The following is a 12,197-nucleotide window of genomic DNA, read 5'->3' as shown; positions in this document are numbered from 1 at the left end:
TAGCCTTTTTGGCACCCATTTCCCCAAAGCCTCCCAAAACAATCACAATAAGAGCCAGATAAACACCAAATCTGAACCTCTCCTTGGCCCAGAGGATGCCAAGTTCATGTTCCACTGTCCAGAGTTTTTTTTGGCATTCATACATTCAAACTCAGACCCTCATCTTCCTTATTCTAGAAGATGGAAAAACAATGGGGATTTTTCATTAAAAGAACTGTGAATTGTTTAAATATTATGTGCTACACATTTTACCCACAGTACCTCTAACCCTGACTGGACAGCCAGATGAGAACTTGAATTTGGGCGGGGGGTGGGGGAGGGGGAGGGTGGTAATTTACTCCAGCTTCTCACAGACAGTACATAGCAGAGACATTGAACCCAGGTCAGTCTGACTACAAGGATTTCCCTCTTTCCGCCATGCCAGAAGCTTAATGCAAAGACTCCCTGCCAAAATTGATAGACTAAGGAAAATAAATAAAATAGCTAGGGCTTCCTTGGTGGTGCAGTGGTTAAGAATCCACCTGCCGATGCAGGGGACACGGGTTCAAGCCCTGGTCCGGAAAGATCCCACATGCTGCGGAGCAACTAAGCCCGTGTGCCACAACTACTGAGCCTGTGATCTAGAGCCCGCAAGCCACAACTACTGAGCTTGAGTGCCACAACTACTGAAGCCTGCACGCCTAGAGCCCGTGCTCTGCAACAAGAGAAGCCACCCAATTAGAAGCCCAAGCACCGCAACGAAGAGTAGCCCCCGCTCACTGCAACAAGAGAAAAGCCCGCGTGCAGCAACAAAGACCCAACGCAGCCAAAAATAAATAAATAAATTTATAGAAAAATAAAAATAGCTAATTCCTTCAAAAACTTTCTCAGCGCTGTGTTGGAAGTTCTTCTGTCACCTCAGTCAGTCCATACAATAACCCCATGGAGTAAGTATTGTCATTACCCCAATTATATTTATAACTGAGAAAGCTCTGAGATGACTTGTTTTGCCTGATCATGCAGGTTGAAATAGAGAAGAAAGAATGAAGAGATTGAGGAAACAACAATAAAGAAAGACAGATGTAAGAGAGAGGTGTGCCTGGGAGAGGGCAACCATCTTTACAAGAGGAACTTGGTGCCTGGTGCCCAAGGTCCACAGACTCAGCTCTCCAGGAGAGCGAAGCTGGAAGGGAGGCCTCTGAAGGTGCTGGCCAGTATGGGCAAGGGGCGGGGAGGGGACTGCAAACTCATGCTAAGGAAAGTAGAATGAGTCATGAGTGTCTCAGCCAATAAAAAATGGCAGGGATGACTGGACAGTCAATAAATCATTTCTGAGCACTAAACTTTCTGCTTCCTCAGGATTTCAGATTGTCACAGGTGGGCAATGGAAGCCCCCAAGCATGTTCTGACAGGCCAACGAGAAGCTGTCCATCTTTAAATTTACCAAATCCATCCGAACTTTCAAAATACGTCCAATCCTTCACAGGTATGGACCACCTTACATATTACTTTCACGTATACTCTGTTAGGCAATGTTGTCTCAACTTACCTGACCATATAACCACCTGGGGCACTTGTTAATCACACAAATTCCCAGGTATCCCATAGGGATTCTGATTCAGTAGGCTTGAAACTGGAAGCCCTGAGGATCTGGGCTTTGAATAAATGATTCGGCTGATTGCTATAATCAGGTTAGTTTGGTATCACGATCCCCATTTTATAGATAAGGAAAGTGAGATTCAAAGAAGGTAAGGCCACTCCCAGGGTCACCAAACTCTTGTGTGGCAGAATTGGGGATAAGTCATGTTGTAACTCCACAGTGGATAAGCAAGGCAATGCATTTAAATCTATCTGAGCCAGAGCTAGCTTCAAAAAGCTGGCTTCTTGGTGTCTTAATATGGCATTAGACACTTAGCAATGGGGGTGTAGACTATCTAGCACCATCAGAAAAAAACAGGGAGCACATCAATGAGCTGGACTGATTAACACCCAAGGAAAAAGAGAAGGAAAATCAAGGTCCTCCTCCATCTGTAGTTCTGCTTTTGAGTTCTCAAGGCTTGTGGGCCAATGGATTGTTACCGATACCCACTGCTTTGACTCTTAGGTCCATTTGGCTAAAATAATCAAAACATTTCCTTCACTACCGCACAAAGATAGGGAAAAAAAACTAGAGAAAGGTCCTTCCAGAAATAACTCTGGACAACTAATATCACACCAAAAGAGGAATGTCCAGATGAGACCTTCACCCAAACAACCCCCTCCCCATTGATGATAACAATATAACGGTGACTAATTGCACCTTCTGGGTTAAAGTTCAGACCACTCCTGCAGAGCCCTCTCCCCAGAGAGGGATGAGTACCTGACGTTTACTGAGGCCATTTTAATATGCATGTGAATCTCCTCTACCCTAGCATTTCATTAGTGGGAGGGGAGAATAATCAACAAGATGAATGATATGCTTGTGAAATACATCTTCTACTATCTCCTTTCTGGAAGCCCCTGCTGCCAAATGAACTATCACACTCTCATCAGCTCTCTACAAGGAAAGTCCAAATCACACAAAACGAGACAGACAGAAAGAGCACAGGGAAAATGGTACTCCCATTCCCAGCTTCTCATGAGTTTAAATAAAAGGGAAAATAGGGAGAATTTAGCCCTCTCTAAAAGAGATGACTTTAAGATATACCTAAATATATACATACTCATGCAGGTTTATCGGTCCTCTGGGAAATGATCCCCTTTCTCATATGCAATTCTAAATCTTTTCCAAGATAAGAAGACCCCTCCCTGCCCTACTGCCCCCTCCCCTTGTGCATCCCCTGAAATCTGAGGTCAAGATGACAACAGGTTTGCATGCTTTGAGAGTACATGTCCAATCTGTCCATATATATGCACATCTGCGCACACATCCATTGTAGCAGCCACAATCACACTCCATGAGTATTTTTTAAATTGTCTCTGACGTGTAGCACATAACTTATTTATAATATTTGTAATTTCTCGAGAAATACTGTTGAATTCAACATACATACTTCTACACTCTGGGATGATTCAGGTACATTGATATAAAAAGCAAAATAGCTTCATTAACAACACCCATCTAGTTAAAGTTAAAATCACCTTCCTTGAAAAACATAACTCTTGCCTTAATTTTAGGGGCCAAAAAATGTTTCTTTTATTCATCATGTAAAAAGTGCCTTTGGAAAAACAGTCACATTTCACAATGGACTATTCACGTCTCCTTTAAATGTGTCCAATTTTAACGAATGGTCTTCACCTTGGATACCCACATTCCAGGCCTCATAGGAACAATGGTGTTTGGGCATGTGCAGTGGAGGTGGAAGATGGATTCAAGATGTTTCAAGTATGCAAAATCACATGCAGATGTACAAACAGTACATCCAGTCAAAGCGAGTTAAGAAAGCTATATATATATATATATATATATATACACACATACATACAGACACCCGAGAATGGATGAACACAAATAAAATCCAACTCGTAATTAACATACCGTGCTGTGACACCTGTTGCCTTCCACGATAAGAAGTCTGGGAGATCAAAGAAATGTCCCGCCTTATCCCAGCAAGTCTCTCTCAAGTTCTGCCAAATTAAATACATATTAGAATCAATTATGGGCTATTTTTTCTCCCCCTCTCCTGTTTCAAAATTTTCAAAACAAAAGCATAGCCAACAATGCCCAATAAAACATCTGTTCAGGGTCTGGGAATGGTGAGTGATATAAAAGCAGTACTATACAGGAAAGAAAAATTGGCAATTATTGATCCTTCCAAAAATGACTATAATTTCCCTTTTATTCCTCTTTGCCAACCTGGAGCAGGAGGAAGTACATTCTGCAAGGGTATGCAATCGATCTTTCCAGTGAAGGGCAAGAGGATACACTTCAAGACATATAAAAAGGTTTCAAAGCTGAACAGCTGTGAACTGGGGAGAAAAACCACACTAAGAAATTACCCAATGAAATGCAATGTGTCCTGCCATGAAAAAGTCTCCCCAGGCTAACTGGTTCCAAAGGCAACAGGAATGATAGTCCCTGTCCGCAAAGAACTTCCAACGTAAGCCAGAGAGAATGGTACGGAATCAAGCTATTCTTATAACTTTTTCAAACATCTGCTGCTTCCAATTTCTTCCACACTGCCAATGTGGTCAGATTTTTTTTTCCTGCCACTGGGCTTTTTCCTTCCTCTGCCAACTCTGTCCAGAACACTCCTTCCTCACCCACCACCCTGTTGCTCTGCCCACTTTGGTTAACCTAATGCATCCTTCCCTGGGGAGGTCTTTCAGGATCTGCTCCTCAGGTGAGGTCTGGCTGTCATATAACCCATATCACCCCGCAAGTATCTGTATAATGTCCTTCTCTTCTGCTAGATTGTTAAGCTCAATGAGGTCAAGGACCTTGTCAGTTTTATGCACCATAATATCCCACAATTGTCTTTTCTCCTCCCCGGCACAGGACTGGACCCTTAGCTGTGAGGTAGAAATCACATGACTCCAGTCCCCCTGACACACTTAACTGGACTAGGGGTGGACATGTGACCTAACTGGGCCAATCAGATTCCTTCTCCTAGGAATTTAGAATCAGGATCCAAATGGAGTCATTTAACTTCTGTCTTTGAGTGGAATTGGAGGTGAGCTAAACTTGGAAACTGTGAAGTGGCCATTTTTTTGCCAAGGACCTGGAGAAGTAGGACTTCATAAAGAGAAGAGCAATACAGACAGAAGCAGCAGCAAGAAAGGTTTCCTACCACCCAGGCAACTCTCCATGTCCTGGTTTGAATTATTCCCTCCCCAAGAGGCTACAACAAAAAGGAATGTATCCTAAGTACATGGGTATCTTTGGGAACCTAAAGGCAACAAGGCAGAAGATCCAAAAGAGACATATTCTAGTATCTTCTAGCAGGTGACACATAGCAGACATTCGATAAATATGCGTTGAACAACTAGACAAACTGCTCAGCTTCACCTTCCAATCTCTCTCAGGTGAGAGGCGCTTCAGAGTTTACAAAGGGTTTCCACATGTGTTACCTCCTTAGAGCAACACAAAAGTGCTGAGTGCTGTTCTATTTTATAGACATACAACTATTCTGTATCTATATTTGCCCTCAAATTCTATGAGTTCTTCCTATTTTCTCTTCCCCTATCACCACTCTCTGAACACAGACATCCACACACAGCAGAGAAACTGAGTATTAACCCAGGAACAGGGTCCCATGAAAACAATAATAACATCAAAAGGGCTCAGATGTAAAAAGCAGTGTTAAGCCCATTTTCTGTTGTTGTTGTTGGTTGTTTTAAATTCCTAAGCATTTGGGTGAGCGCTTACATCTAGAAAGGGCTAAACTTTCCTTTGAACACCCATACGTCTTAATGTTAAACAAAGCAACACTTAAAGTTGACTAAATATGCCTAACGTAGCTCTGAACTAGCAGTATCTTTATATGCTAATAGATCAGTCAGAAAATGGTAGCCTTTGAAACTATGAGTCAAGCTACTAGTATGTCTTCTGGGTAGTCCCCCAAATCTCTTTCCATGTGCTCTGTGGTTTCGGCGATCAGTTCTCAGGGAGAAAAGGCATCCTCCTTCTAAAGACTTCAGAAATCCAAGGCCAGTCAGAAATAAACCACGAAACCACTGCAGCAACGATCAGTGCTACCAGCCAAAGCCAAGCAGTCTTCCTCAACTCAGAAAATAACTGCTTCTGTTAGATCTTGTATACAGTCATTACAGACCTTGCAAAATGAGAGCTTTCAGCCTGTAGCCACGCAGACAGCCTCTGTGGACAATGGAACCCAGGCAGAATGTCTCAGAGACAGCATCAGGCCTCTGGCCAGAAAGAGACACATCGGGGGCAGGAGGGACAAAGCAGCCTGGCGGCGCCATCTTTTCTTAAGACAACGCCGGCTTCACTGAGCAAAGCCAGAGACCCTGGCTCAAACTCTCCATAGAATGAGTGACCAGAAATGGCATCATATTAGGAGTGTGAGGCATCCTTAAAAATGCATGTGGTCCTGGGGGAGAAGACAGCAGTAGTATTCCCTGCCTTCTCCACAAAAGCAAAGTCTTCAGCTTAGCCAGCAAAGGAGAGGGGGAAAGCGTTTGCCTGGATGAGAGGGATGTCTCCAGAAGCCCGATCCCTTACTTGGAGATGCTGACACTACCAACGAGGTTCCCATGGTGTTCTTAGGTTGGGCTACATGATTCACAAGTGCTTAGTCATCAAATGCCAGGTTGGCCAAGGGCCTATTAGCCCCCGTGGATGGATTCTTAATCCAGTTCTATGAGAACATCTCTCCATCCCTGCCTCTCCCCAACCAGCAGAGTTCCAGCCAAGGGCCTCAATCTTACTGAATTAATTCTATCCTTGGAACCACTGGGCCTGCATCAGGCACAGCGACGGTCCTCTTAGATTCTTCCACAGCTTACAACGGTGGCCCCATGTTCCTTATCTCATTGGATTCTCAGCATGGTTCAGAGGCTGTAGGTGATACACAACAGTCTGCATGTGCAGGATGTAGAAACTGAGGTTCGGGTGACAAGGCCTTAAGCCCAAGCAACATGGGGCTGCCCACTCTAAAGTGAGTGTTCCTTCCTTCCCAGGCCACAGTCACCACCCTGAGGCTCCCAGATCTAGCAGAGCTGTGGGTTTTGGCCTTTTGGAAGCATCATGATGGAAGCTATTACCATTCTTCACAGAAGAAAAAAAAAGAAGAAAAGCCCTCCAAAACACATTTTTTCTAATGTTTTATTAAATTTCAGAGATTTCACTTTCAATCCTGGGCAACTCACTTAACTTCTACATCCCTCATAACAACCTCCATGCACAGATGGTACACGGGCTAGAGCAAACACAGAGCAGGTCCCCAACACAAGCCAACTTCAGGCGCATCTCATAATGTGGGTGCTGAATCCGGTTCAAACTAGGAGCTCTCTGTGCCGAAGGAGTTAAGCCTCTCCTCCAGTTACCAAGTAACTAACAAAAAGTAGTCTTTTCAAGAAAAAAAAGAAATCAGCAGTGATTGGGGTGTATGACTTGGCAATAAAGGCTTCTGCATTCCAATAACAATCCTTTGAGCTAAGCAATCCCTCAGGCTTGAAAGCCACCAAAGAGAACAAATCTCTTTTTTAATCATCTATTACTTCATAAAACCACACTCAAAGCACACACAGCTGCGGGTCTTGGCAGAGGGCGGAGGTGGAGTAGTGTATCCGAGGTTCAAGGCCAGGCAGCAGCCACCCCACCAGCCTGGGGCAGAGAGATGGAGCTTCCTCCCTTTCCTTCTCACTGCCACGTCCAGGGAGGCAGCGAGGTCTCTGCTGGCTTCTAGATGCCAAGGGAACGTGGGGGTAAAGTGAAGCAGACGCTGCAATGTATGTTGGGAGACGCGAGGGTCTAGGAGCAGCATGGGAAAGTAGGGATGACCAATTAAAAGAGAATCAACTAAGTATTTTGCTATGACTTGCAGTGGGATTCCATCGGGGCTCCCTGCTGTGTGCAGTGAATGAAAGGGAAGAACAGAACTCCCTAATTCCCTCCCAGTAAATGGTCCTGCCAGAACACCCCAAATACTCACGATGTTGTTTTCCAGCACAACGGCCCTTAAAAAAGCCAAACCTTACCCTCACTCTATATTCAAGACTGAGAATTAGGGCACAGGCTGATGGCCCAGAAAGGAGAGATGTTTCAGGAAGAAACTTAATCCTCAACTTCATTCTTAAAAAAAAAAAAAAAAATGATGCTGAAAACATGGACTGGGTCGTAATCCCCAAACAGAAACTTCCCAGAATGAATGAAATAACTGTGTTTCATACTCCCATCCACAGAAGACCAAACACTGGAGATATTTTAAGTCAGACAGATACACTGAGAGGTTTGTGCTACCAGTGACATCTTTCTAAAAACTTAAAACTTACCATGACGTTTCTTTGTTTAAAATGGTTCGACAGTTCCTTGCGGCCTAGAATCACATTTTATCTCCTTGGCACGGCTCTCAGGACACATAACTTAGCTCCAACTTGGCCATTATTTGTATGACTCCTTCTTGGCTCACTGCCCATCACCCCTGTCTTCATCACTCCCCACCCTGATCTCGCCTCATTTCTTTCTCTTTCCCAAACGCACTGTACTCTTTCATATCTCCCTGACTCTGTTGAGGCTGATGCCTCTACTTGGATTGACTTTCCCATCTTCTCTCATGATCAAACTTCTACCTTTGATTTTCAAATGCAGCTCAGATATCACCTTTTCAGTGAATCCCTCCATCCCTTGCTGTGTCCTAATTATATATTCACGTGCCTAAGTCCATCTCCAAATTTCAAACTCCTGGAGGGCAAAAAGCCGCTAACTTTTTTAAATGCAAAAAGTTTCAGGAGGTATAAAGAAACTTAAAGTCAAACTCTTTTAAAGTAAAATTACAATGAAGCTGGAGAAAGATGTGTGCAAAGGAAATGGTAATTAATAAGATGATGTATGATGATAATGTAATGAGCCTGATACCAAGGTTTGGTGAGTCAGCCTCATAACTTTCTCATAATATTTTTTGTGTGGTCATATTATCTGCCTCTAATGAGTAATCACAAACAGGGTTCAGAGAAGGGAAAGGGCTTTGGGGACTGGGTAGCCAAAAAAGACTACATGGAGTATAGATTTGAGCTGAAGCTTAAAGGTCAAGTAGAATAAATATTTATGCTACTGCTGAGAATGACACCCAAAAAACAAAACTCTAAAATGACAAGGTAGATAGATTACCCCCTTTAGAGAAGGTTTTGTTTAACTGTACCTTCACAGAATTTATTTATAAAATGAAAGAATTCCATTGTATAATTTAAATTATTTAATTTTCAAGAACTGGATACATATATGCATCTTCCTCCCACACCTCCCCTAAAGCTCTACTGTTGTCCAGAAAGGTAAATTTATAATCCACACTAGAACAGATTTTCCAACCATAAAAATGTTATCATTTGCATGAAAACGGATCGTGTTCTGCAAAGTTGACTTTGCCCAGGAATGTGATACACCACATGCATTAGGAAAACAAGGCTTTGGTACGTGGGCCCTAAGAACTTTGGAGTCAGGCAGACCTGAGTTTGATTACTGTCCTCACCAATTCCCAGCTGTGTAGCTTTAGGCAAATTAATTTCTCTAAGCCCAAGTTTCCTCAAACGCCACATTACTAGCATCTACCTCAAAGGACGTTGGGAGGGTTAAATGAAATAATGTGGAGTGCCTGATAAGTCAACGGATTTCACTCTAATTACTACTGCAGAGCTTCACGTGTTTCAAAGCGCTTTGACATGCATGATCTCATCTGACCTGTATAATTCTTTAAGGCAAAGAATAAGGGAAAGGTAAGAAGTTATAAACCTCACCTTGCAGGTTAAGAAAGTAAAACCCAGAAAGGGATTACAACTGTTCCAAGGTTACACAACACATAAGTGGAAAGACAGACTAAAATGTAGATCTCTAATGCCCAGCCCGGTGCTAGTTCAGGGGTCTGCCTCCCTACAGCACAATAAAATGCAGAAGGAGGAAAGAAGGATGCCATGGTAACCTAGATAACACAGTTCCTAGTGGGTGGTACTGTCTGTGGAAGGGAGGGTTCTAAGAGATGAGAGGGCTTTGGACTGGGTAAGGTCTTGAAACAGACGTGAAATAAAGTGGGAGGCTTGGACAAACAGAGAAGTGAGGAGGTCTTCCTTACCACCTCACTATCTTGGATCCCTTCATGCCCTTCTCATCATTGCTATTCTATCTCCTTCCTGAGCTCCTTTTCTTTAAGTTTCCCTTTAAATGCAGATAGATGTTCCTGACTCATCCAGATGCTCTTCTCACTTTTCACATGCTTCCTGGACAATTTTAATTATTCCCAAGGTTCCAATCAACTACTAGTTGAGTAACATGCACGATCTCAAACTCTAAACTCTCCTGAGACACGTCTCCTGGATGCGCCACTGCACCTCTAACTCGACACGTCCATAACAGAATCTGTTATTTTCCCCAAATGTTTTCCTCCTCCTTGGTTTTCTATGTCAGGGGATCCAGTTACCCTAGGATTCATCTTCTTCTTCTCTCTCATTGCTTACATCCAATCATCCTTCTAATTTAAACTCCCAATTAATCCATGAAGAGGTTCCCACCTCTTCACCCCCCGTATTAGTCAGGGTTCTCCAAAGAAATAGAACCAATAGGAGACTACACACACACACACACACACACATATATATATATATATCTCTTATGTAATATATATGTATACCTTATATATAAAATATATATCTTATAATATGTATATATTATATATCCTATATATATATATCTCCTTCATATATACGACATCTATGTACATTTGCATATTTCTTCATATATGTATATTTATTATCAGGATTGGCTCACACGATTATAGAACGTGAGAAGTCCCAAGATCTGCAGTTGGCAAGCTGGAGACCCAGGGGTTCCAATCTGAGTCCAAAGGCCTGAGAACCAGGAGAACTGATGGTGTAATTTCTAGTCCAAAGGCCAACAGGCTCAAGACCCAAGAAGAGCCAAGGTTTCAGTCAAAGACAGGAAAAGACCAATTTCCAGCTCAAGGCAGTCAGGTAGGAGGAGTTCCCTCTTTCTCAGCCTTTTTATTCTATTCAGGTCTTCAATTGATTAGATGGGGCTCACCCACATTAGAGAGGAGAATCTGCTTTACTCAGCTGACCAATTCAAATATTAATCTCATCCAGATACACCCTCATAGACACACTCAGAATAATGTTTGAACAAGTGTCACCCTGTGGCCTAGTCAAGTTGACACATAAAATTACCCATCACACCACATCTTCACTATCCTATTTTCAGTCCATCCCATTCTATCACCTGGATTATTGCTATCCTATCTATGGTATACCACAAAAGTGGCCAGAATTCTCCCCAACCCTGTAGTCATGCCCTTTGCAGTATGACTCTGTAGCTCCTCGCATTAAGAGGTGAATCTGGAGAAATGTAAATCAAAACTACAATGAGGTGCCACCTCACACCAGTCAGAATGGCCATCATCAAAAACTCTACACATAACAAAGGCTGGAGAGGGTGTGGAGAAAAGGGAACCCTCCTACACTGTTGGTGAGAATGTAAGTTGGTGCACCCACTATGGAAAACTGTACGGAGATTCCTCAGAAAACTCAAAAGAGAGTTACCATATGATTCAGCAATCCCACTCCTGGGCATATATCCAGGAAAAACTATAATTTAAAAAGATAGGGGCTTCCCTGGTGGCACAGTGGTTGAGAGTCCACCTGCCGATGCAGGAGACACGGGTTCGTGCCCCGGTCCGGGAAGATCCCACATGCCGCGGAGCGGCTGGGCCCGTGAGCCATGGCCGCTGAGCCTGCGCGTCTGGAGCCTGTGCTCCGCAACGGGAGAGGCCACAACAGTGAGAGGCCCGCATACCGCAAAAAAAAAAAAAAAAAAAAAAAAAGAAGATACATGCACCCCTATGTTCATAACAGCTCTATTCACAATAGCCAAGACATGGCAAACAACCTAAATATTCATAGACAGATGAATGGATAAAGAAGATGTGGTACACATATACAATGGAATACTACTCAGCCTTAAAAAAAGAACTAAATAATGCCATTTGCAGCAACATGGATGCAACAAGAGATTATCATACTAAGTGAAGTAAGCAGTAACATGGATGCAACAAGAGATTATCATACTAAGTGAAGTAAGTCAGAAAGAGAAAGACAAATACCATATAATATCTCTTATATGTGGAAACTAAAATACGACACAAATGAACCTATCTATAAAACAGAAACAGACTCGCAGACATAGAGAACAGACTTGTGGTTGCCAAAGGGGGAGGGGGTTGAAGGAGGGCTGGAGTGGGAGTTTGGGGTTAGCAGATGCAAACTATTATATACAGAATGGATAAACAACAAGGCCCTACCGTATAGCACAGAGAACTATATTCAATATCCTATGATAAACCATAATGGAAAAGAATATTAAAAAAGAATTTTATATATATATATATGTATAACTGAATCACTTTGCTGTACAGCAGAATTTAACACAACATTGTAAATCAACTATACTTCAATTAAAAAAAAAAAAAGAAGAGGTGAATCTGTTTTTCCACCACTTGAATTGGGGCTGGGCTTAGGACCTGGCTTGACCAATGCAATGAAGCAGAAACACCACT

General features: G+C 42.8%; 1 protein-coding gene across 1 annotated transcript in view; it reads right to left on the bottom strand.

Annotated features, from left to right (window-relative positions):
* Nucleotides 1–12,197, bottom strand: part of FGGY (FGGY carbohydrate kinase domain containing) — a 417,095-nt gene that overhangs the window by 327,596 nt on the left and 77,302 nt on the right. The window contains exon 5 of the mRNA XM_055083910.1: nucleotides 3,497–3,585. Within this exon, the coding sequence (XP_054939885.1) occupies nucleotides 3,497–3,585 (89 nt within the window). The remainder of the gene's footprint in view (nucleotides 1–3,496; nucleotides 3,586–12,197) is intronic.

This window comes from Physeter macrocephalus, chromosome 4 (genome assembly GCF_002837175.3).
Source record: "Physeter macrocephalus isolate SW-GA chromosome 4, ASM283717v5, whole genome shotgun sequence".
Lineage (NCBI taxonomy): Eukaryota > Metazoa > Chordata > Mammalia > Artiodactyla > Physeteridae > Physeter > Physeter macrocephalus.
The sequence above is the reverse complement of the archived record's forward strand: the minus strand, read 5'-3'. Positions and strand labels throughout refer to the sequence as shown.